Source organism: Gekko japonicus, unplaced genomic scaffold, assembly GCF_001447785.1.
Source record: "Gekko japonicus isolate JY-2015 unplaced genomic scaffold, Gekko_japonicus_V1.1 scaffold37, whole genome shotgun sequence".
Taxonomy (NCBI): domain Eukaryota; kingdom Metazoa; phylum Chordata; class Lepidosauria; order Squamata; family Gekkonidae; genus Gekko; species Gekko japonicus.
The window spans coordinates 1,544,545-1,570,241 of record NW_015171503.1 but is presented as its reverse complement, the minus strand read 5'-3'; the positions used below and the strand labels follow the sequence as shown (position 1 = coordinate 1,570,241).

The 25,697-nt window shown below is 44.7% G+C and overlaps 1 protein-coding gene across 1 annotated transcript in view; it reads left to right on the top strand.

Moving 5' to 3' along the window:
* The window catches only part of GRAP2 (GRB2-related adaptor protein 2), an 89,021-nt gene extending 71,748 nt beyond the window's left edge, over positions 1 to 17,273 (top strand). The window contains exons 6-9 of the mRNA XM_015419165.1: positions 2,301 to 2,432; positions 12,214 to 12,330; positions 16,130 to 16,246; positions 17,085 to 17,273. Coding sequence (XP_015274651.1) covers positions 2,301 to 2,432; positions 12,214 to 12,330; positions 16,130 to 16,246; positions 17,085 to 17,273 — 555 coding nt within the window. The remainder of the gene's footprint in view (positions 1 to 2,300; positions 2,433 to 12,213; positions 12,331 to 16,129; positions 16,247 to 17,084) is intronic.
* Positions 17,274 to 25,697: the final 8,424 nt, after the last annotated feature.

Genomic DNA, 25,697 nt, shown 5'->3' with positions numbered 1-25,697 from the left:
AATGGTCACACATTCATATAAATAGAGCAGATGAAGCTCAAAGGTTATTTAAACCTCATAAGCAGCATACTCAGGCTACTTCCATACAGGAGTGGAAAAGGCATACTGATTGCAGCAGCAGCAAGCACTGCAGGAGCAGGTCCATGCACCCCATTCTTGGACTGCTCGCTGTGGATGCTGTCTGCTCTGTCACAGTGGCACTTCTGTGCCAGTATGCCAACAATCATGCCAGGCCTCGCCACAGCTTGACAACCCTTTCCCACATTCCCAGTTGAACTGCCTTGCAAAGCTGCACCATGGACCAGCTGTGAAAACGAAAAAGGCCATTACAGGTCTAAAAAGGAGTAACGCAGAAATGGGGAGCTAAGCTCCACCATTTTGAAGGCAGCGGTCAGGTCTGCCCCCTCCCCATATTGGGCATGGGTGTAGCAGCCACACACACAGTTCACCAAGAGCCACCCTGTGCTTTCTCTTTTAAGCTTGATCAAAGGACAAATCCCTTGGAAGCCTACAAGTTATGCACAGAAGGAGCACAGCATTATGTGGATACTTCTTAAAAGTGTGGGGCCATGCTGTGTTCCATACAAGGTTTTCTAGTTGCCATCTCCAGTTTCCAGTCACTGCTTGAAGTGGTTGTAGGAGAAAAATTGTAAAAATGGCCTTCAAGCCAACAGTGTGACATCAGTTTGAGGGAAAACCCAGAAATGATGTCAGTCCTCTCTGGGAATTGCTGGAAACTCTATGGTTTTACCATGGAGTTTTCAGTGATTCCTAGAGAGGCATGACACCACTTCTATCCAGGTTTTCCTGACATCACACTGTTGCCAATGGCCAGCCCCCATGTCCTCCCTGTCCCCTGCTGGTTCTTTTAAAAATTACAACTGAACATTCAGAGAACCTGTTCCTGGCAACCCTAAAATCCCCATCTTGAAGCATAGTTAACCTGTTAATCTCTGTTTTGTATGTGGATTTAAATAATAAACTTTAAAATAGAATTTAAAAGGGGTGCTATTTCCTGTACCAACTTATAGAAGAAAAATGAAAAGTTCAAGAAATGACTGTGCCTCCGACATTGTATTTACTTGACTTACAGGAATAGTATCAATAAATACAGTTCAGGTTGGTAAAACAAGTTAAGCTGAAGACTTCATTTTCAAATAAAATGCAGAACATCCACCATTAATGTTAGATACTCATGAAGTTTTGTTCCTAATTAAACACAAAAAAATGTACCTGAGTTTTCAAACAGTCTACATATTTCAGGGCTGCTGGCTTTGGGAGACTGAGTGCAAGACCCATGATTTTAAAAGGAAGTGTAGCTCAGGGCCTAACTACACATAAGAAAGACCTTGTGTTGGCCACATGACCAGCTTAGTCTTGCTGCCCAGATGTGTTCTGGGAGTTCTGTGGTCTGAACTTAAATCATAACTGTGTGGGGTCCAAGTTCAGATCAGGAATACAGAGAGAAGAGGTTTAAGTCTTCCTTCCTGCACCATTCTGCAAATCTGAAACAGCCCTGGGGAGTCACTATTCGCCCCATGAAGGACATTTATGTGTAGCATGCTGGTACATGTAAGTTTTTCCAACAGAGCAATCAGTGGCTCCCCGGGGCCATTTCAAGTGAGGAAAAACAGCACTGGCGTACAGCACTGAGGAAAACTGAAACTCATCAGCATTGGGGAGGGGGAGCTTAAGCACTCTTTCCCTGCATTCCGGATTGGAACTATAGATGCTGAGCCTTAGGCCAGTCACATTCTCTCAGTCCTAGCCTACCACACAGAACTGCTGTGAAGATAAAATGGAGGAGGTGAGAAGTGAGAACTATATAGAACATGCTGAGCTTGTTAGAGGGAAGGCAGGCAGGAAGGAAGGAAGGAAGGAAGGAACTATACATAACCTAGCTTTTGTGTCCCTCACATGTCCACACTGGTCCCGTCAACCAGGCATGCTTTGGGAGTTCCATGCTCAGAATTCCTAGATATGCACAGCCTGATTCAGTTTAGCATTGCAGTGCATGGTTCAGCCTTCCCCCAGGGCCATGTTCATCACTTGAAATTGTGCCTCTCCCTGCACACTGCAGCCCTAATCTGAATTGGTTCTGCATACACCTAACAATTAAGTTCCAGGTATGGAATTCCTAGAGTGTGTCTAGTTGACAACTCCAGGACAAACACATGGGGGACACAGCGACTTTGTCATGGCTAATTAGGCCCACATGTCAGCCTTACCAGACACAGGACCTAGACAGAGGTACAAAACACAACAGTAGAAACTTCACCTTTGTTTGATTTTCCTGCCAGGACATGTGTGTTCGGAGCCTTGCCAAAAGGGCACAGGAAGCACTTCACCTGGGTGGAGCAGCTGCAAAAGAATCTGGAGCACCGGGGCACAAGAAAGATGGAGACCATTATTCACCACGGCTGCCTAAGCAGGTATCTTGAAGAAGGCAGAGTGGAGATCCAAGCTAGGCTGGATTCTGTTTATTTAAGAGTTACACAGAGCCATCCTAAGCAGAGTTACATCCTTCTCAGCTCATTGGTTTCAGTGGATTGAGAAGGCTGTAACTCTGCTTAGGACTGCACTGCTAAAGTCTTCATTACACTAGGCAACCTTTGTATTTAGTGAAATTTCTTTCTCAAACTCCCCCCCCACACACACACACACACTAGTGTATCTAAGAGAGCTGAATACATGGTAGTACATAGAAATGCAGATCTGAGTAAATTACTTGACGTGTTGGAGAAATGTCTTGCCTGTGGCTAGAAATTCTGCAATTTGGAATTATTTCATAATCCAAGGAAAAAGTCTTATAGTTTTTTTTGGGGGGGGGAATGCCAAAACTATACCCCATTTGACAAAAAAAAGCCCTTAGAAAGAAGGAATAAATGCTAAATCCCATCAAAGACAAAAGAGTGCTGTCTTTCTGTCCTGTGCTTGACATCAAGCAGAAAAGTGAACTTAGCCACACACACAACAAACACACATACACACCCCTGCTTTAAAGCCATACTGAGCTTGACTCTCTCTTAACATCTCTAGGAAGGAACAATTGACATAGACATTTGTTTTGAGTCACAGTGACCTTTTGTGATGGCTCAAATGCAAGCAAGAGACCCTCAGGGGCAATTTGAAATGTTACATTTTGTAAGAGGAAATTGGAAAATAGTTCCACAGCTGCAAACAAGGATGTTAGAAAATCTACAGGGCAACAGTTATTTTATGGAGGAGAAGAAGAGGCCATTACACTGCCAGTCTTCCTGAGGAAAAATACTTGTGAACAAACGCTACCACCTTTCTGAGAGAGCTATAATCTAGAGTAGCCTACGTGTTTTCTATGGTAATGAACTCTGCCATGCATTGGAACACCTCTCCACTCTCCCCTCCATGCACTTTCTACAGGCATCAAAGAAGTAGCATTAGAGACGAGAGAAGGCATAGATGAATTTAATATGTCAGAGGAAAGGAGAATGCAGCCCTTCACTGCAACCAATTCCACATGAAGATACGTGGGGGGTGCTAGTGTACAGTATAAAACAGGGATGATCACCCTTTCCATATGAGGAGTCCTAAGAGTTGCACTTACAGTGCCATCCCTGCTTTCTATTAATTTAGAACTGTTGTACCTTGTGAAGATGGGAGGATTTCAGGAGCAGCTTATCATGGGGGAAGGTATTTGTGAATTTTCTACATTGTGCACGGGGTTGGACTAGATGACCCTGGAGGTTCCTTCCAACTCTATGATTCTATGTTACAACACTACAGGGATTTAATCAAGCAGGAATCTTGTGATGCCTATAGAGACTAACACAGTTATCCGGGCACAAACTTTTGTAGCCTAGTTCCTTGAATGGCAGATTTAAACTCACTTCGACATGGAAGGGAACAAATTGTAAACAATAGGGTCAAAAGGCAATGAAATACAGGTGCTGTGGGTAGGTACAAGAATTATTTCCCCAGCATGGCTAAAGGCAGCTAAGAAATGGTAATTGTCAGTGGGCAAATGGTACAAGGGGGAAGAGTTAAATAGCCCCTCTCAAACACCAGTCTTCCCCTTTAAATAGGAACTCCTGCAGTTGCGTACCATGAAAAAAAAAATCATCTGCAAAAATAATTGCGGAACTGTGTAACGTGTATCTCCTTATTACATTACTGCTCAAAGTCCAAATGCATATGATAAACGCAGGACTATTCACAGCAGCAGTAATAGGTAATCACACAATTATTAGATTTGCTAAGCTACTTTAACTCCTGTAAGGTTTCCTTTGCTCGAAAGCCAGTTGAATCCGACACTAGGGGGCACTGCTCATCTCCATTTCCAAGCCGAAGACCCAGCGCTGCCCAAAGACGTTTCCGTGGTCATGTGGCTGGCATGATGACTAAATGCCGAGGCACACGGAACACTGTTACCCTCCCACCAAAGCGGTACCTATTTATCTACTTGCAGTTTCTTGCTTTCAAACTGCTAGGTTGGCAGGAGCTGGGGCCAGAGACGGGATTTCACTCCGTCACGCGGCACTAGGGTCTCAAACTGCTGAACTACAGACCTTCCAGTCTGCAGCAAAAATAAATCAATAATCAAAATTGGGCCCAGATTGGATAGTGTCAAATTTCCTAATCCTAATCCAACAATGTCACAATTGTTTGTAACAATTTTACTTTCCTGATAAGTGGTGGCTCTCAGGTTAGCAGCAGCGTCCTAGGAGACCAAAATGTCCATTGCTGTTTTAATGTTAATTTTGTGTTCACTTATTCATTTGTGTAGCGCCTGACCAGCTTGTTAATTACATGTAAAATGCAGACGGTTATTGTTGGTGGATGATTGCATATATGGGGTTGGAAGATGAGCAAGTGAATATTATTTGGTCCTGGCATTCTGTTTCCTGAGTGAGACTGAATTGGCATCTGCATTTGTTGGAGGGTGTAATCCCTGGGCTAGTGTTTATCATTTATTTGATTGATTGATTGATTGATATCCTGCCCTCCCCTGCAAGTGGGCTCAGGGCGGGTTACAACATTTAATTAAACAGCATAGAAACATTAAAATTAAACAAAACGAACAATTTAAGCAAAGCTAACATTAAAATGAAATATAAAGCCAATTTCAGTCTAATCAGAATAAGATGGCAACTATTCAAGGCAGTTCATAGTGCCTCCTGCAACATGCTGAATTAGACGGTAGTTAACAGCAATCTGTTTTCCAATGATGCTCTGTTGACCTCTTTGAGCAGGGCAAATCACAGCGGGCACGATAAGCACTGCAAGCAGTGCGAGCAGGGGAGGCTGCGGTGGATTGGACAGCCACTGCCTCAATCAAAGGCCTGGCGGAACAGCTCCGTTTTACAGGCCCTGCAGAACTGTAATAAGTCCCACAAGGCCCTGATTTCAAATGGGAGCATCTTCTACCAGGCCAGGGCCAGGGCAGAAAAAGCCCTGGCCCTGGTCGAGGTTAACTGGATGTCTTTCGGGCTGGGGACTACTAGGAGATGTTGCTCTGCATGAATGAATGATGCACCCAAATTAACATCAATATACTTATAGGGACCAGGTGAAAACATTTCTGTTTTCTCTGACATTTGTAGAGTGTTGGTGGAAGTTTTTATTATTGCTCTGGCTTGTATTCTTCTTCTGTCTTTTAGTTTACTGTTGCGATTTTTGTATACCGGAACAATTTAAACTAGTCCAAACCGCATCTCCTAACCCCAACCTCACCTCAACAGTATGACATGGTCCACAGTGTCAAAGGCTGATGGTAAATCCAGCAAGAGCAACAAAGAGGCACAGTCCTTATCTACATTCAGATGGCAATCATTGGCTAAAGCCTTCCGCACCATCTCTGTCCTGTAGCCCAGCCTGAAACCAGACTGAAAGGGGTCTAGAGCAGATGCATTATCCAGAGAGACTTGGGGTTGTTCTGCCACCTTTTTCTCTATTATCTTGCCCAAGGAGACCACATTAAAGATCAGGCAATAACTGGCTATGTCATATTTCTCTAGTGATGGTTTTCTAAATAGATGACAGATGACCACCTGTTTTACTGACCAAGGAAATGTGTCCTATCAGTGATTGATTTATGGTGGACATCAGGGATTCACTGATGTTTATATAATTTCAGTAGCCAGTATGGACAATGATCTAGAGTACAGGATTCCAGAATTCTGTTGACAGGATCCCAAGACCAGATGATAAATGGACCAGATGAGGTACTGGGCATTTGTAGCATTTCAGCTATATTACAGCCAATGTCCAAATGTATTTGAGGGATTTTCTTAGCTAAAAAAAAACTTTGCAAAAGTTTCACAACTAATCTTCAGTTCCTGAGAATTTAAAGGCTCAACAACTGCCCAAATACTTTGAGCAACTGAGCTGGGAATGAACTAGCTGATGCAATGGTACCAGCAAAGCAGGATTTCTTTGCCACCCATAGTGGCCAGAGAGGCTATGAAATCCTGTGCAAGCCCAGACAAGGCGCCATCTGCATGGATGTTGAAATCACCCAGAACAGTCAGTGTGGGTGTCTCCAGCACCATCCAAGATTTTACCTCTGCAGGGACAGACAGGGTGCCCAGCAGGGAATGAGGTGGCCAACCTATCTCTGGAAACTAACATAAGGAGCAGACGGTCAAGTCCAGCTGTAGTTCGCACAGGGAATATATGAAAGGAGAAAGACTCACAGAGAACGACAGCCACCCACATCCTCCCTAGCCTCCAATGCAGGGTTGATAAAGGACTGCATAACCAGGCTGCATTAACTGAGACAGATACATCATTTTATTGCAGCCAAGCAGAGGTCATTTCGGGGGGGATTGCTGAGGATCGCAGTTCCCCCGGGTGAGGTACGGGGGGTGGGGCACACGCCGAAGCCCCGCCCCCTGCTTCCGGCCGCCCCGCTTCCAGCCCTCATTCAGCCAGGAGGAGGCAGGAGAAGAGGGAGGGTAAGTTGCTTCCTCCCTGCCTCTCCCCACCCCTGCCTGCCTGGGGCCAGGGAGGGCCTTCGCGGGGCTTCCTGGCACTCCCGCCGGCCTTGCAGGTCCACCACCGGGCCCCTCATGGGGCTCGGCACTGGAGCTGCAAGGTTGGCGGCGGCGGCCGGGACCGTTGGGGGCGGGGTGTGTGGCCTTATGACACACTTCCGGTGATGTCAGGGGGTGTGGCATATGCTAATGAGTTATGCTAATGAGTTCCCCTGGCTCTTTTTCTATGAAACGACCCCTGCAGCCAAGTGTCTGGCATGCAAGCAGGATCAAATTTCTCTTCCTCCAACTACCCAGCCAGGAGTGCAGTTCTATTCCTCACTGGTCTGGTATCATACGCTACTAGTGCAGAAGCAGAGGTGGTAGGTGCCCTTACAGTAACATCTCTTGGGATGGAACAGAGGTTAGAGAAGCAGCATGCTCGGTCATGTCCCACCATTCAACTTTCAAAGCTCTAATTTCAATATCTTTCAGCTCCCAGCTCCCAGTAACCTCATCAGATGTCCACCAATACAGCTCTGTGAAGCCCACAGCACTCTACATCCTTGTCAGTCCCAAAGAAGCCATAAAGTAGTCCAGAGTGTGCCAAAGCTGTGGTCACAGTCCATTGTTATGCCAACATGTTTATGGTTCCAGATAGACAATCACATTCTCTCTGTCTCCTCTGCTGGTGAAACTTCTTTCTGGTGACAGAATGAATGACTACATCACATACAATAATGTATATCACATACAAATGGAGGGGGGAAGAGCCCTATATATCAACCTGCACTCCTTGGAGGAAAAGCAGGATAAAAACATTAAGAAACCAAACTGTTGGTTGGTTGAAAATTGTAGAAAGCTTTATGGAGGAGTGCAGTTAACTTTAGACTGTTTCATTTCTCTTTAGCTTAGTACTACTGCTTTTATTAAATTAAGGTTGCAATCCTATGCAGACTTACCTGGATGTAAGCCTCATTGAACCCAAAAGGTCTTATTTCTGAGTAGAACAAATTTAGAGTCTAGTGGCACTTTTAAAACCAACAAAGTTTTATTCAAGCTATGAGCTTTCCTGTGCATGCACCCTTTTTCAGATACATTGGAATGGTAGGTAAGGTTCAAACTTACAGACAGGGGCTGAACAGCAAATTAACACGTAACATGATGAAGATGTGCAAAGACAAAACTGACTAACAAGCTAAGGTTATAAGGTCAACAGTTGTAAAGCAATAAATATGCCAAAATAGCAGATAAATGTGTAAAGGTATCTTTTCTAATTGTGGAAAGTAAACTGATACTCTCCATATCAGTTTACTTCCCACAATTAGAAAAGATACCAGGAGGAGGAGGAGATTGGATTTATACCCCACCCTTCACTCGGAGTCTCAGAGCGGTTTAGAAACCCCTTTCCCCTCCCCACAATAGACACCCTGTGAGGTAGGTGGGGCTGAGAGACCTCTGAGAGAAACTGCTCTTTTTCAAGAACAGCTCTGAAAGAACTGTGGCTTGCCCAAGGTCATCCAGCAGCTGCAAATGGAGGAGTGGGGAATCAAACCAGAGTAGAGTCAGTGTACTTAATCACTACACCAAACTGGCACTTTACACATTTATCTGCTGTTTTGACATATTTATTGCTTTATAACTGTTGACCTTATAACCTTAGCTTGTTATTTAGTTTTGTCTTTGCACATCTTAGAATCATAGAATGTTAGAGTTGGAAGGGACCTTGCAGGTCATCTAGTCCAACCCCCTGCACTCTGCAGGAGCATAGCCAAAAGATAGCCCTCAATACCTACAACATACCCGAAAGACGGTCGTCCAGCCTCCGCTTGAAAACGTCCAGCGAAGGAGCATCCACCACCTCCCGAGGCAGACTGTTTCACTGCTCAACCACTCTTACAGTAAGGAAGTTTCTCCTGATATTTAGCCGGTAACAACTCCCTTGTAATTTCCACCCATTAGATCTAGTCTTGCAATCCGGAGCAAGAGAGAATAGATCTGCTCCATCTTCTACATGACAGCCCTTCCAATACTTGAAGACTGCAATCATGTCCCCTCTAAGCCTTCTCTTTCCCAGGCTAAACATACCCAACTCTTTCAGCCTTTCCTCATAAGACTTGGATTCCAACCCTCTCACCATCCTGGTTGCCCTCTTCTGGACACGCTTGAGCTTGTCAACATCCTTCCTAAAATGTGGTGCCCAAAACTGGACACAGTACTCCAGGTGAGGCTTGACCATAGCAGAATAGAGCGGAACTACCACCTCCCTTGATCTGGACACAATGCTTCTGTTAATGCATCCTAAGATTGCATTGGCTTTCTTCACAGCCACATCATACTGCAGGCTCATGTTTAGCTTGTGATCAACCAGAACACCCAGATCCCTTTCACATGTGCTGCTGTCAAGCCAAGTCCCTCCCATTCTATATCTATGCCTTTGATTTTTGTACCTAAGTGTAGGACTTTGGATTTATCTCTATTGAAATTCATTTTATTTGTCTCAGCCCACTGCTCCAGCCTATCTAGAGCATTTTGAATCCTGACTCTTCATCATGTTACATGTTAATTTGCTGTTCAGCCCGTCTATAAGTTTGAACTTTACCTACCTTTCCAGTGTATTTGAAAAAGGGTGCATGCCCACAAAACCTCATACCTTGAATAAAACTTTGTTGGTCTTAAAGGAGCCACTGGACTCAAAATTTGTTCTACTGCTTCAGACCAACACGCTACCCACCTGGCTCTTATTTCTGAGTAGATATACATAGGATTGTTCTGTAACAATATGGTCTTATTGCTATAAGTGAGGTTCCTTTAAATTGATAGTGTGGGATAAAAATATTATAAACAAAAGGCTAAAAGTATGTCCTGGTCCCATAATTCCTTGGTCTTCCCCCCACCCTGGCTTCCAGGCTGTCAGCAGTCAAGAGGCTGGAGCGTCAGTGGGTGTGGGGGGTACAAACAAAAGCTTGTGATTATATTAGGGTTGCCAAGTGGATTTTCGCTGGGAGTGGGGGGCTCCTGGCCGGCATCTGTTGTGTGCGCGCACGCACGAAGCACGCGCGCACCACATTCACGTCTCCCAGAAGTGACATGACGACGCCTGAAAAGCTGGGGGCGGGGCCACAGCCATACGAGGGAAAACCATAGAGTTTTCCCTCGGATGGCCATGGCCCCGCCCCCAGCATGCCCGGCGTGGTCACGTCACTTCTGGGTGATGCGCACGTCAGGGAGGAGTTCCCCCCGGGGCCCGATCCGGCGGCGGCGGGGAACGGGCCTCTGGGGCGGGGGGTTCCCCGCCCCCCCGGGGGGACTTGGGAAGTCTAGAATATATATAAAAAACAGAATACAGTACAAGTGATAATGGAGGACTAGGAAATAAAAGGCAAAAATAATACCTGCTAAGTTCCAATAGTTACTGAGTTACCTTGGCCTTTCTCTGTCTGAGAAATGGCCACAGGACAGCCAGGCCTTTAAACAAAATATGAGCTCTTATATTGATGCAGGCGGCTTCCCTTCTGTTTCTCCTCATCGGATCCCCTTGTGCTTTGCTTGGGCAGCATGCCCTGAGCTAGCTGAAAGTTTAACTCCTTCCTTCCCAGCTAAGAGGGGTTTCCCTGTGACCTATCCTGTAATGGGACTGTGTTGCCCACTTCCCACCAAACTGCCCTTGACCAATCATGTCATGTCATGGTGGATTTTAGAACTTCAGGCAGGCATATTAAAAATAATTTGTCTTCCCATTACTGACAGAACAGGCGAATGGCTTCTCCTCCACACAGAAAAGTGTGGGTTACTTCCTCTGAATTTAGCATGGGGATTTATGGCAGAGATCATAGAGTAGTGTTTGTTTTCCTGGGGTAGATAGTCCTCTAATCCATAATAGGGTGAACGGCCAGTTAGATCAGGTATAAAACAGCCAGCATTCCTTGGTATACCTGGGCCACCCGTCTGTCATTAGAACATGTAGATTGTTTACATACCCTCTTGCGCTCTGGATTAGAATGAGCAATGTCAAAGTTTGGTTGTATCATGAGTTTAACTTACGTTCATTCAACCAATATCATGAACAGGAAACACAACTAAAATACTTGTGGGGTTTAGAGGTCTGACAAGTTATCACTACTATCAAATGCAGTTTACTGCATTTTAGTGCAGAACTGAACTTGATTTTACGAGCATAAGGGCAGACAACAAAGAAGTTTGTATATAGTTCAAGTTGCATTACCTTGAAGAGTGACCGGAGTCCCAATAGAATTTCACAGGATAGACAAAAGTGATGGACAACCAAGTGAACCCCGGATTTCGAAAGGATGGATTGAAGTAAACTGCAGCGGTGCCTCAGACATTAAGACGCTGAGCTGCAGACTGGAAAGGCTGTAGTTCAGCAGTTTGAGACCCTAGTGCCACGTGACGGAGTGAGCTCCTGTCTCTGGCCCCAGCTTCTGCCAACCTAGCAGCTCGAAAGCAAGAAATTGCAAGTAGATAAATAGGTACCACTTTGGTGAGAAGGTAACAGTGTTCCGTGCGCCTCGCCATTTAGTCATGCCGGCCACATGACCACGGACAGCACTGGCTCTTTGCCTTTGAAACGGAGATGAGCACTCCCCCCTAGAGTTGGATTCAACTGGCTTTTGAGCAAGGGAAACCTTTACCTTTAAACTGCAGCACACACATGGATTTCATAGGGAAATGAAAGAATTTTCATTCTCACAAAGCAAAAACATAAAAAACATTACCAGCTGAAGAATTTTAATTAAAGGGATACAAATAACAATTTAATTAGACATGTTCATCACCATACTCAAGGTCAGGTGACCTCTGACAGGAATAGTTCTGAAGTATTTATTGGTTACATGTAACTCTGAAGCTCCCAGATCCGCTACAGAGAACATTAATGGCTATCTTATTTTAATTAAAGGGACACAAATAACAATTTAATTAGACATATGTTCATCACCAAAGTCAATGTCAAAATTACCACTGACAGGAATAGTTTCAAAGTGTTTATGGGTTACTTGTAACTCTAAAGTTTCCAGATCCACTACAGAGCATATTAATGGCTATCTTATTTCAGTGGGAAGGTAAGAGCGTTCCGTGCGCCTTGGTGTTTAGTCATGCCAGCCACATGACCACGGAAACGTCTTCAGACAGTGCTGGCTCTTAGGCTTTGAAACGGAGATGAGCACCACAACCCTAGAGTCGGATTCGACTGGCTTTCGAGCAAGGGAACCTTTACCTTTTCCTATTTCTCATTAATTTCTAGGACTGGCATGGCAGGAGCCTGGATATTCAAGGTGCACTACAGAGCCAGAGAAACCATGGAGAAGGGCACGCACCATCGATGTTCCGAAGGCACACAGATCCTGTACAGCAGGCACAGGTACAGAAGGCCTTTCAGACACGGAAGCTGCTTCCACGCAGGGCCAGGCCCCAGCAAGTGGTGCAGGAATGGGGTGCCCCCCATCCCACTCCATCTGCTGCTGCTGCTGCCACCTCCCAGTCTCTGCACCATCCTTTCCCCCGTTCAGGGCTGCAGAGCATCCCCAGCCCCCCCCCCCCGGACAAAGATCCCATCTGCTCCTCCCCCCAGATGACCCTGATCCAAACTAAGTATCAGAACAAAACAAATAACTTCGCTGGCTCTTACCACACATCTATTATAATAATAAAAGGATCCACATGTTCATCTGTCTGTCCATTTGTGGCAAGCATCGTTTATCAGAAAATAAAACTAGAAATCTCAAAATTGGCCACCAACTTCAGGATGATCATAGGAGTTTAAGGGCCAGAAATGAAAGGAACTGGAATATCCTGGCCCAGGTAATCTCCAAACCCCCTATTCTATTTGCAGTGGAAGCTAAAAAGAAGAGAAGAAGAGATTGGATTTTTACACCCCCCCTTCACTCGGAGTCTCAGAGCCTCTTGCAAGCTCCTTTCCCTTCCCCTCCCCACAACAGACGCCCTGTGAGATGGGTGGGGCTGAGAGAACTCTGACACAAACGGCTCTTCTTCAAGGACAGCTCTGACAGAACTATGGCTTGCCCAAGGTCATCCAGCAGGTGCAAGTGGAGGAGTGGGGAATCAAACCCAGTTCTCCCAGATTAGAGTCAACACACTTAACCACTACACCAAACTGGCTTGTGTAGTGGTTAAAGTGTTGGACTAGGATCTGGGAAACAGAGGTTCAAACCCCCAGTCTGCCATGGAAGCTTACTGGGTGACCTTGGGCCCATCACACACTCTCAGCCTAACCTACTTCACAGGGTTGTTGTGAGGGCAAAACAGAGAAGAGGCTCCCTCTTGTGAAGAAAGGCAGGATATAATAAAGCAAATAGATAACTATTCTAACTTCTGTTCCTCATTTGTTGCCACTAAGGCAGTTTAACATTCTAGTGTAATGCATGTAAAGGGTGGAGGGAGGGGAAGCATCCTTTTACTACTTTGACAGATTATGGGAAAATATTAACTCCCCCCCGATCTGTTGAAAATAGTAACAAATTAAATACATTCTAACTTGCCAAGCAGGATAGAGGAAGAGTTGAAATTGAAAAATAGAAGGGGGGGATTAGAAGTGGGGATAGATTAATGGCAGATCATGAAAGGAAGAGAGCAAAGGGAAGGAGGAGAAAAGTGTGGGAAAATTAGGGAAATGTAGGAAAATACAAAAGGGTTTTTTTGGGGGGGTGCTAACACCCTGTGATAGAACTGCTCCTTGGCAAAATCTGGCTGTGCAGGAGCTAGGTGAAACTAAAGCAAGAGGGAAACAATAGATAATAACCTTGTGAGGAGCCTGCATCCGGGCAATGACTTGCTTCTCCTGACTTGCCTTGCCTTGCTCCACTGGTGGCTTGGCTGATGGGTTTAGCAGGATCTGATCACCAAATGGTTTCCCTCAGCCTCGTAGTAAACTTTGCAGAAGGCTGTGCCTTTCCTGCGCCCCTAGGGGCTGCAGACAGAACTGCATTTGGATTTTTCTTAAATGCATTCTGTACAGTGTGAGGCTTTGGTCCCACCAAAGATTGTCCCCCCAGCCCCCCTCTCTCAGCAGCCCTGCCCGCATTCTTGTGATAGCCTAGCCCCTGAGCATAGTACAAGTGCAGAAAAGGGCAACTAGAAGGATAAAAGGGTTGGAACACTTTCCCTATGAAGAAAGATTAAAACACTTGGGGCTCTTTAGCTTGGAGAAACGACGGCTGAGAGGTGACATTATTGAGGTTTATAAGATTATGCATTGGATAGAGCAGGTTGAGAAAGAAGTACTTTTCTCCTTTTCTCACAATAGAAGAACTTGTGGGCATTCAATGAAATTGCTGAGCTGTCAGGTTAGAACGGAATTCAGGGGTCATTTCGTAGAAAAAGAGCTAGGGGAACTCATTAGCATAACTCATTAGCATATGCCACACCCCCTGACATCAGGGGCTCGGCGGTGGACCTGCAAGGCCAGCGGGAGTGCGAGGAAGCCCTGCCAAGGCCCTCCCTGGCCCCAGGCAGGCAGGGGTGGGGAGAGGCGGGGAGGAAGCAACTTATCCTCCCTCTTTTCTTGCCTCCTCCTGGCTGAATGAGGGCTGGAAGCGGGGCGGCTGGAAGCAGGGGGCGGGGCTTTGTCATGTGCCCCACCCCCTGCACCTCACCCGGGGGAACTGCGTTCCCCCGTGTTCCCCCCCGAAATGACCTCTGTAACGGATAAAAGGAAGTACTACTTCACCCAAATAGTGATTGAGACATGGAATTCACAGCCACAGGAGGTGGTGGCGGCTACAAGCATGGGCAGCTTCAAGAGGGAATTAGATAAGCATATGGAGCAGAGGTCCATCAGTGGCTATTAGCCACAAGGTATAGGTAGGAACTCTCAGTCTGGGGCAAGTGATGCACTGTATTCTTGGTGTTCGGGGGGGGGGTCAACAGTGGGAGGGCTTCCAGTGTCCTGGCCCCACTGCTGGACCTCCTGATGGCACCTGCTATTTTTGGCCACTGTGTGACAGAGTGTTGAACTAGATGGGCCATTGGGCTGATCCAACATTGGCTTCTCTTATGTTCTTAAGTGCACATCCCCAAAAGTACATGGAAAAATCTTGCTCCAAGGTATATTTACAATCAGGCATTACAGGACCGACACAGAAAAAAATTCTATATGGTTTACATGGTTTCAGGCGTGTTCTGAGACACAGCATCAGCCAGTACACTTTCCTTCCCTGGAATATGTTGAGACTCATCCTGTAAGGTAATTGACCAATGCATCAGCTTCTGATTCTTGTTCCAAGAGTGATTTAACCACACAAGAGGGGAATTGTCTGTCTGTAGCTTGAAAGGCCATCCCCACAGGTGCAGATGCCCAGACAATGGCAAGGTATTCCTTCTGTATCCTGGAGTAATTGTGCTACCTTGGCAACAGCTTCCTGCTCAGAAAGGCTACAGAACTGAGGCAACTTATCTCCACCCCTCCAACCTGCATAAGCACAGCTCCGAGTCCTCTCAGTGACTCATCCATGCTAAGAATAAAAGTCCTTTGGAAGTCAGTTGCCTGCAAGATTGGCTTAGTCACAAGCCTGACTTAAAGAGTTTCAAATGTGTTTTGACACAATTCAGTCCAGACTACCTTGTCTGGCCATTGTTTCTGATGTCACTTAACAGTACAGCCCAGTCACTGAACTCAGTCACCCAGTCACTGAACCCAGTCACTGAACTCCGCAGAAACCCACTTAGCCAAGAAAAGGCTGAATTTGCTTCTTGATGCAGGCCGTTGTTCAGTTTGCTTCTATTTTTGGCGCCAGTGGCTAGATTCTCCCCTGCCCCAATTTGTGTCCCAAAAACACAACTTCTGGCTGCTCATTCTGACACAAGCAGGCTTTCAGCATGAGTCTTGCCTCTTGTAGGCGCTGTATGGCAGTCCGTACATGCTCAAGGAACTGGAAAACATGGCTATTTAAAAATGCCCCCACAAATTCCAGCCTGTAAAGCAGGGGGTCTACTAGGCACTGGAACAGCATGGGTGCATTACTCAACCTGAAGGTCAATACAGCGAACTCAGAGAAGGCCAAGTGAATGCTGAGAGCTCTTTTCTCCTAAACAGCCATTCCTAGTTTTGATATGCAAGTACCCCTTGGTGATATGTAAATACAGAGTTCTCAGATCCACTACAGAGAACATTAATGGCTATCTTATTTCTCGTTAATTTCTAGGAGAGGCATGGCAGGAGCCTGGATATTCAAGGTGGGCTACAGAGCCAGAGAAACCACGGAGAAGGGCACGCAACATCAATATCCCGAAGGCACACAGACCCTGTACAGCAGGCACAGGTACAAAGGGCAGGCCTTTCAGACACGGAAGCTGCTTCCACGCAGGGCCAGGACCCCACCATAGCAGTAGCAGCAAGTGGTCTAGTGGTATCCCAAGGTTTTTGTTTTTTGTTCTTGATCAGAAACCTCCCTTTTAAAGCCATCTATTCTTGTGGCCATCCCTACCTCCACTGACAGTGAATTCGTCAATTAAGGTGGGATTAGCATCTCCTTTGAATATCTCCATTAAGCATATGGTCTCTTAGGTGGGAGCAGGGGTCTTGTTGTAGAAAAAGAGCTGCCGGAGCTCATTAGCATAACTCATTAGCATAACTTATTTGCATATGCCACGCCCCCTGACATCACCGGAAGTGACAGAAGGCCACACCCCCTGACAGTGTGTCAGAAGTGTGTCAGAAGGCCCGGCTACTTACCCTCCTGCTTCATTCTCATTCCCAAACGGAATGAGGATCGAAGCAGAGGGCGGGGTAAAGAAGGGGGCGGGGCTTCACCACGTGACAGCCCCGCCCCCTAGAGGTTCTCTTCCGGAGCTCCGTACCTGAGAGCTCCCCCCCGACTAGAGCCCTGGGTGGGAGTAAAAATGCCAGAGTCTGCATTGGATGTCTAAGAAGAACAGGACATGGGGGTCCAGGAAATGAAGCAAAACTTAGAAACAAAATATCAGGAATATCTGTGCAACAGCTGCATAGCTTTGATATGTAGACTCTGTGAAACAAACAACAAGCAATTAGTGTGCATTTATTGTGTGCAGAAGGTTATCTGGAAAGATATTATTTGGTGAAAGCACATTATGGGTGGCTGCGATCTAACATATTTCTTTCTGTTTCTCTTTTATTAGCGGACACAGTGGGTCCGTGCCATATATGACTTTGAGGCCGTGGAGTGTGATGAACTAGGCTTTTGCAATGGAGATATCATAGAAGTTCTGGATAGCTCTGATCCCTCTTGGTGGAAAGGCTGTTTACATGGAGAACTTGGTCTCTTTCCTGCCAACTATGTAACACCTGTGAATCCACACTGTTTGTAACTGTGTATGTTGTAATGAAGCTGTTCCATCTTGTAAATAACAGAAGAAACCTCCTTACACACCCTGGGTGATATGCATAGTTTTTACAGTAATAACTTATTGGCTGGTGTTGGGTTTTTGTTTTTTGTTTCACTTAACGGTAGCAAGAGATAGGGATTGTCAAATAGACCACTCTGAATTTCCTCTGCGATATTTCACATTTACCAAATCCAAACTAACTTGTTTCTTGCCTTCCATGGCTGTATCTTAGAAAATTCCTTAAAAGAAGCTTCGGGTTTCACTTCAGTCAAAACTGTGTACCAGGCCAGGTTCATGTCTGTTAGAATGCAAGTTAATCCATGCAAATTATCATAGTACTCGAGTACCATTCTACTTTGTGGGTGCATACCAATGTATATAATTTGAACACTGAGCTTTGGGATTATGCTCACATGACATCTTTTCTCACATACTGAGCTTGTAGGAAACCCTCATTTTTGCAGTAGAAGCTGGCTGTACACAGCTCTGATTGGTTAAAACTAATAATGTCATGGAACAATTTTTCAGCTATTTTTTAATTGTGCACTTTCCAAAAAATTAATGGATACTTAATTTAATAAGTGTACATATGGCTTTTTAGAGATAGAAAAGGTGCCTGCAATATGAAAAGGGGACAGATAAACATTTTATTGGCCTAGCATTCAATTCACCAATGAGTAAAAGTACAGTTAGCATTATCTTTCCAAACAGAGGAAGAAGCAGAGTTTTCTCCATTGAGGAAAAATACACAGCATGTCCTACCTTTTCTGGATTGTCAGTATGCACCCTAATTCCCCTTTATTGTAAGATTTTAGTTTATGCTAGTATGAAAGCTTTGTAGTGTCATTATGTAGTCAGGCTTCTCTTCAAGACATTGTAGCAAAGTTGCACGTGTGTTTTTACTTAAGCACCTGAGAACATTTTTTATTTTGATTCTTGAAAGTGGACTTGAGATTTACTGTTGATGTTCTTACCCACCACCACCTCAGCACCACTGCCAAAAATAAATAAATCTTGGAATTGTGAGCTGCAATTCAGTGAGGCAGACATACTCACAAACAGGGCTTCCTAGTTCTAGTTACAGAATAGAAATAAGACCATTGGAGAGTTCCCCTGCTGTTGTCAACAGAAGCTCTATATTTGTAAATATGGAGACTAGCCATTGGGCTTTGGATAACCAATGCAATGTTCCCTCTAAGCCGTGGAGTCCCATGAGCAAAAATTCTACTTTGTGAGCTCCTGGCATTAAAGTTGTGAGCGAGCAATTTGGCTGCTGCATAAATTAGTTTGCTTTGGAGCCCCCCTTCCTGAGCTAAGATAAAAATGTCTGAGCCAGAGGCTAAAAAACTGTGAGCTAGCTCACACTAACTCAGCTTAGAAGGAACACTGAACCAATGTATAACTTCCTTTGTGGATACCCATAAACACACAGGGTATAGCAACAAGGCAAACATATATCAGTTTTATAGCAATTTCATTGCAAAGGCTTCCCCAAAGAATCCTTGGAATTGTAGTATAGTGAGGATACAAAGAATACTATAGTTTCTAGGCTTCCTTGCAGACAGGAAATTACTATTAAACCAATTTAAATCTATGGTGCAGATGTCCTCACAGTCTTTTCCATTCACACTCAGTGTATGTGATAACAATAAGATCCTAGTTTCAAGAGGGTAGCTGTGTGGGTCTGCAGTAGAACAGCTAGATTACATTCCTGTAGCACCTTAGAGATGAACAAATTGTTAGGGGTATGAGTTTTCAAGAGTCAAAGCTCTCGAAAAGCTTTCAAGATTCAAAGCTAGTGGATGAAGGCAGCTTTGACCCTCAAAAGCTCATGCTTCCCCGAAACCTTGTTGGTCTCTCAGGTGCTACTGGACTGGAATATAGATCATGAGTACTTCTAGCTATTGCATTTACACCAAGGGCGATTTCTCACTAGAGCTGCCTCGCAGCGCAGCGCCGTTTGCCCCAACACAAACATGTCAATTTCACACCCGAGGCTGCGGGGCTGCATTTGACCCGCGGCTTCGCCCGGTTTCCTCCGCAGTTTCATGATCCTCAAAAACCAGGATCACGAAACTGCGAAGGAAATCGGGCGAAGCCTCCAGTCAAAATGCAGCCCCGGAGCTTTGGGTGTGAAATTGACATGTTTGTGTAGGGCCAAACGGCGGCTGTGCTGTGAGGCAGCTCTAGTGAGAAATCACCCCAAGTGTTTTAGGGATATTGTACATCTATTTATTTGTGGAAGAACTGCAAATGTTTAGCTCAATGGGGCTAATTGTGGCTCCCAAGCCATTTCTCACACACACACACCATGGCCCTGATCCAAACTGGGTTCTTACACACCTGAAAATCAATGTTAAGAAATGGCCGGGATCTCTGAAGAAGGAACTCGCAGAGCATGCCAGGTTGGCCATATGGCTGTTTTTAGTTTTTTGCCTGTTGAATGCCGATAATCTAGCCATAAATCAGCATCCATACATCTGTTGGGGGGGGGGGTGTCTGCTTTCTGTCAAAAAGGATCCTAGTGCTATATTATTTGTACCTTTTAGAGGTGCCCCCACAAGGGGTAGCTCTGTAATCCTGAGAATGTATAAAGTTATGATCAGTAAAAGTATCTTGTGTGTCTCTTGTTTTGCAGTCAACATAGGAACTATTTAGCACAATAAAAAATGATTTAAAAAAAGAGAAATAGAAACTGTCATAAATTATTTCTTTTATTTCAGACATTTATGTCTTATCTTTCTACTACGTGGTCATCAAGGCACTTACAGTCCAAAATAAATCACTGCCAGAGAACGTTCATACCTAAATTAAAATAGTTGATTAAAAAAAAAACAAAGAAGACTACTGGAATCAGCAGCGGCAAAAGAGAGAGAAAAACGTACTATTTATAAAGCAGCAGGAAAAAACCCTTTTGATTAGTCACCAAAAACTAAATGACTTTAAAGTGGTGCCAAAAAGATAGGCCACGTGAATGTCCTTGGAAAAGGGTGTTGCATAACTGAGGTACTGCCATTGTCCTCACCCCACCCATCCTCTGAAGGCAGGAGTACCCAGAGCAGGGCTTCAATCGATGATTTCAATAAACAAGAGAATGCAATAAATGCAATAGAAAATAAATCTAAAACCAAGTAGCTATGCAAGCTAGTAGACCTAGGATGTGTGGCGCAAACTATATTCTTCACTACATATCATAGGATTTAGACAAGAAGGGATTTTACATCACTGAAATTAAATATCAAAGTACAAAACTATGCCACTGTCATTAAACTACCATACTCATTACTGATTCAAATGAAATACATGTACAATTATTTAAATTTGCATTCATGCTACTATCAGAAGACCTCATGTGAAACAGGAATAATGTATCAATGAAGAATTGGCTTCCAATGTATGAGGATAGGGTATTTTCATCTAGTAATGACTATGCCTCCAGGAGGAGCTAGACAGCACCGTGATGGGGTTCCCACTCAAAAACAGGAGTCTTGCAGTCAGTTCTTTCTTCTCTCCCTGTAGCAAGAGATATGTGGGACATCATTATGCCCTGCATTTCCTTGTTCCGAATCTACTACCCATGGCCAAGCAAGCAGGAAAAGACACAATGTGATGATGTCATATCACATGCTTTCCTTTTGGAACATTACAGATACTGAAGATGGAACTGGATGTGGGGTGGCTGTTTTTACTGCATCTAATCTTGTCTGAACCTCAGTCTTGAACATCAATATTAACTAAAGGGAACCTATAAATAAAGTCTGGATTTCTATATTCCAAGGGCAAAAAGTTAACTCTCTACAGCAAGCTGAACTCAGCTAAGCAATCCTTAACACCGTGTCCTTCTCCCAATCTTCCATTTGTACTCAAAGGAATTATTCCTAACCAGCTTTTGCTGATCATTTTGTATCCAAAAATTGGCCTTGTTTTCCCCTTGTACTATCTCAGCTAAGGTTGCCAGTCTCCAGGTGGTGGCTGGAGATCTCCCAGAATTACAACTGGTCCCCAGGTGGCAGAGATCAGTTCCCCTGGAGGAAATGGCTGCTTTGGAAAGTGGACTCAATGGCACTGTACCCCACTGAGGTCCCTCCCCTCTCCAAACCCCACCTTCTTGAGGCTCCACCCCCCAAAAAAAAATCTCCAGGAATTTTCTAACTCAGAGCTGGCAACCCTACTTTCAGCTCTTGCACCCATTTTATTATATTTTTTACATGCATTATCATGGTTGCTAGCAGGGGTCATTTCGTAGAAAAAGAGCTAGGGGGACTCATTAGCATAACTCATTAGTATATGCCACACCCCCTGACATCACCGGAAGTGTGTCATAAGGCCACACCCCCTGACATCACCAGAAGTGTGTCATAAGGCCACACACCCCACCCCCAACGGTCCCGGCCGCCACCGGCCTTGCAGCTCCACTGCCGAGCCCCATGAGGGGCCCGGCAGTGGACCTGCAAGGCCGGCGGGAGTGCAAGGAAGCCCCACGAAGGCCCTCCCTGGCCCCAGGCAGGCAGGGGTGGGGAGAGGCAGGGAGGAAGCAACTTACCCTCCCTCTTCTCCTGCCTCCTCCTGGCTGAATGAGGGCCGGAAGCTGGGCGGCCGGAAGCAGGGGGCGGGGCTTCGTCATGTGCCCCGCCCCCCGTACCTCACCCCGGGGGAACTGCGATCCCTCGCGATCCCCCCCGAAATGACCTCTGGTTGCTAGTGAAAAATACTAAACAAAACATTTAGCTCTTGTTTTTCTTCTCTTTTTCAGCTTTGCAATCTGACAACAATTTCAGGCAACTTTTTCAGGTCTAGAAAACCACCTGGAAAGAAAATGAACACAGGAAATTTTAATTAAGCCCCTTCTAATTGAGATTAATGTCTATAGAAATCTAATTCATGAATCATCAAATAACAGCACTTCTACCTCAGAAATGCAGAGTGGAATTTTGTTTCATTACATTATTCAACAAAATTAGGCATTTCTTGTTTATTTTCTAAGTAGAACATTGGTTCCATGCCAATCAAAATGGCACTGGATGCACTGTCTATGAGAAGAATAACATTCTCAGGTACAAAATATTGCAGTAGAAGTGACAGGAAGATGCAATGTAGATGTGCAACCTCAATGGACAGTGTGGCCAACAAATTATGCAAAAGTTGTGCAAAAATACTACAGACAGGTCTAATGCAAAAATTGTGCAAAATGTTGTGCAAAAATACTGCAGACAGATCCTTACTAGTACCTGACCTCCAATAATGGGTGCTGAAAGGAAGGCATAATGCATGTTGTAAGGCCCTCTGCAGTCCCCATGCAACTGTGGCAGACTGCACTTTTTAAGAGGCTTATTAGTGCTATACAAACAACTAAAGGACTGTGAAGGGTTAATTCTTCTTTTGTTTTTGTTTTTTCATGTGTGTATGTGTGTGCACACGCATGCGAGTGTGTGTGCACCTGGAAATCACAGCGACCTCTGGTGACTGACCCCTACTTGGGGCTGGAGGATATTCAGAGAAGTGGCTGAATAAAACCTGCCCCCACCTCCTGCCTCTGATATTCCAAGGAGGTCTCTCACCCAAGTACTTGCCAGAGTCAACCCTGCTTAGCTTCTGAGATCTGATGAAATCAGACTTGCCTGGGCTATCCAGGTCAGTGTGAAGGATTAATTCTTCACAGAGCCAGAGAGCCTTGAGGGACAGGCTGCTCCAAGCAATCTGACTGGCTGAACAGAGAAAATCTTGTGAGAACTGGATGCTGAGATTCAGTCAGATTCCTGCCTTAACTGAGACATGTATTGAAATCATCCGAGACTAGCCCTGACAGAAAAAAGGGTTTAGTGCTGGCCTACCCAAACAAATAGGGAGAGTTATTTCTGAAGAGAGTAGAGATCCCTGGTCTGGTGTGACCAGAGACTGCCTGTACAGACCTTAAAAGTCAGTTAACAACTCAAGAAGAGTACTGCTGTTCCAAGAGAAGGGATTTGGGTACCGGGAAGAGGGTACCAGACTTCTGGGCACCAAAAGAGTCAGCGATTATACAAATAAAGTGTATTAGAGTGTTTGGGAAAACACTGGAATAAAAGCCTCACAATTTAAAGATTTAAAGTAACTGTGAATAATTTAAAGGCCTCTCATTAGCCTGATATATAAGCACAAACGTCTGCTTTACCTCAGTAATTTCAACCCCTGATTTCACCTGACCTTCCCCTTGACGTTTAATAAAACGTTTTTGTTGTTTTTGAATTTTAAAGCATCTCAGGTGCCATTTTCAGTGGTTCCAGTTAAACTGTGATGCTAACCCTTCCCTCAGGTCCTGGGCTGAGCAAATAGCCACTATATCTTCTGACACAGGGTGAGACAGCCAAAGTTTCTTCAGGGCAGAAGAAAACACATTACCAAGGCTGCTCAGTCAGTGAAGGGATGGGAAAACGGAGGGGAAATCTAGCCTCTGAGGGAGGGAAGTGGAAGAAGTGCGTCATAGCAGCACATTCCCTCTGGTACTGCCTCGGGCATTCACTTGTACTTGCCCTGCCTAGTGAGAATGCCTCCAAGCACTTCCATGCAGTTCCAACTCCAGCTCCACATCTCTGGGACCAAGACGCTGTAGTGAGGCATAATAATTCTAGAATGGTCATCTGTTGCAGCAAAAAATAAACAAGAGACTTGTGGCACCTTAAAGACTGACAAAATATTCTAGTATCTGTTTGTCAAGGAAGCTGGAAGCTAACTATGCGGGCTCCCAGAGCAAGTGTGCAAAAGAACCAGACTGTTGTAATAAAATAATATCAAGTTTTATTCAAGAAATATTAATAAAGTAAAATTATTGTCAACACATTGCTTAGAAGTCATACAGAACAGAAAATAACAAAACTAGCTTCAACTACCTAGCACTGTTTAGAGCTGTGTTAGGTGGCACCAACCTTAGTTTTGATAGAAGGCTACAATTCAGCGTTATTGACATCTCTAGCAATTGCGGGTCATAGTCTGAGCCTCACGATCTATAGAAATCTCAGCTAGCTTCTCCTTTGGGCCACAACTGAATCATAGTTTTTGGTTCTGCGCATCAGGCAATGATGGCATCCGATCAGAACATGTTTCCAAGAGAAACCTCTAGAAGATTACATCACCTCTACCAATCTCCCCCTTCCCATCACAGATTCCCATGAGAAGTTAATTAAACAGCTTCCATCTTTGCCCTTGAAGATGATAAAAAGCCTGCAGGCCCGAAGGCCTATTAACAACACCTGCAGGTCAGCTCGGGCCCATCACCATTCACATGATCCCTTGGGGGGGATGGTGGGGAAGATGCTTTGCTTCACACTGTTTTTATGGGCTAACACCCACTTTTTCAGATACATTGGATGGATCCTCACTATGCAGTCATTTTATGTAGGGAGATGATAAAAAAATGAACAGCAGAGTCAAGGCACCATGACATGCAGAAAGTAGAACTAGCCCAATCTTGTGAGATCTTAGAAGCTAAGCAGGGTTGACCCTGGTTAATATCTGGATCTGAGACCACAAAGGAACTCCAGGGTCAGGCCACAGATGCAAACAGTGGTGAACCACCTCTGAATGTCTCTCACCTTGAAAACCCTATAGGGTTGCCATAAGTCGACTGCAACTCGATGGCACTTTCCACCCCCACCCCCCAAGGTGAAATGTAACTATGTAAATCTAATCAAGAAAAATACAAAGATCATTCATTTGTTATGCTAAGCTAGTAGTGAGCCACATAATTCAGTCTTCCACTGATACTGGGTAGGGGCTACTTCATAGTAATTCTGAAGATGTATGTTTTTTAGGTATTTTAAAGGTAATTCTGTAGAAGCAGATCAGCATTAGCCCTCCCAAATGATAAATTAATTCTCTGTCAGCCAACCCACATCAGTTGTTGAAAAGTTACATTTCACAAAGGGAAACAAATAGACTATGATCGCGTTATGCAATGTTTATGAGTGTTCACAAAAGTGGCAAATCATTGCCAGTTTCTTTCACTTTCAGAAGAGACTTTAATGTGACAGGTTTGTGGTTAATTTGCATGAAACATGAAAGATGCCGTTTACAGAAATAGAACTGACAACCAGAAAGGGCTGTAAATGTAGCTGTCAAGTACAAGACTGAAGGGAAACAGACAAATGCAACAACAATGCACAATGATCCCAAAGCAAAAGGTACATTCAAAACACGTTGTACATACTGACGAGAAATCAAAGCCACAAACCTGATGGACCTTATTCTCAGGAAAAAAGTTCAAAAAATAACAGGATAAGTTACACTAACTCTCTACCCTCTGAAACTTCATGAATGATGCCTAGAAGAAATACTGACTTACTGTGGTGGTTAAAGTGATAAGACTACTGTGAGTTCAAATGCCCACTCTGCCAGTGAGCTCACTGGATGACCTTGGGTCAGTCACTTTCA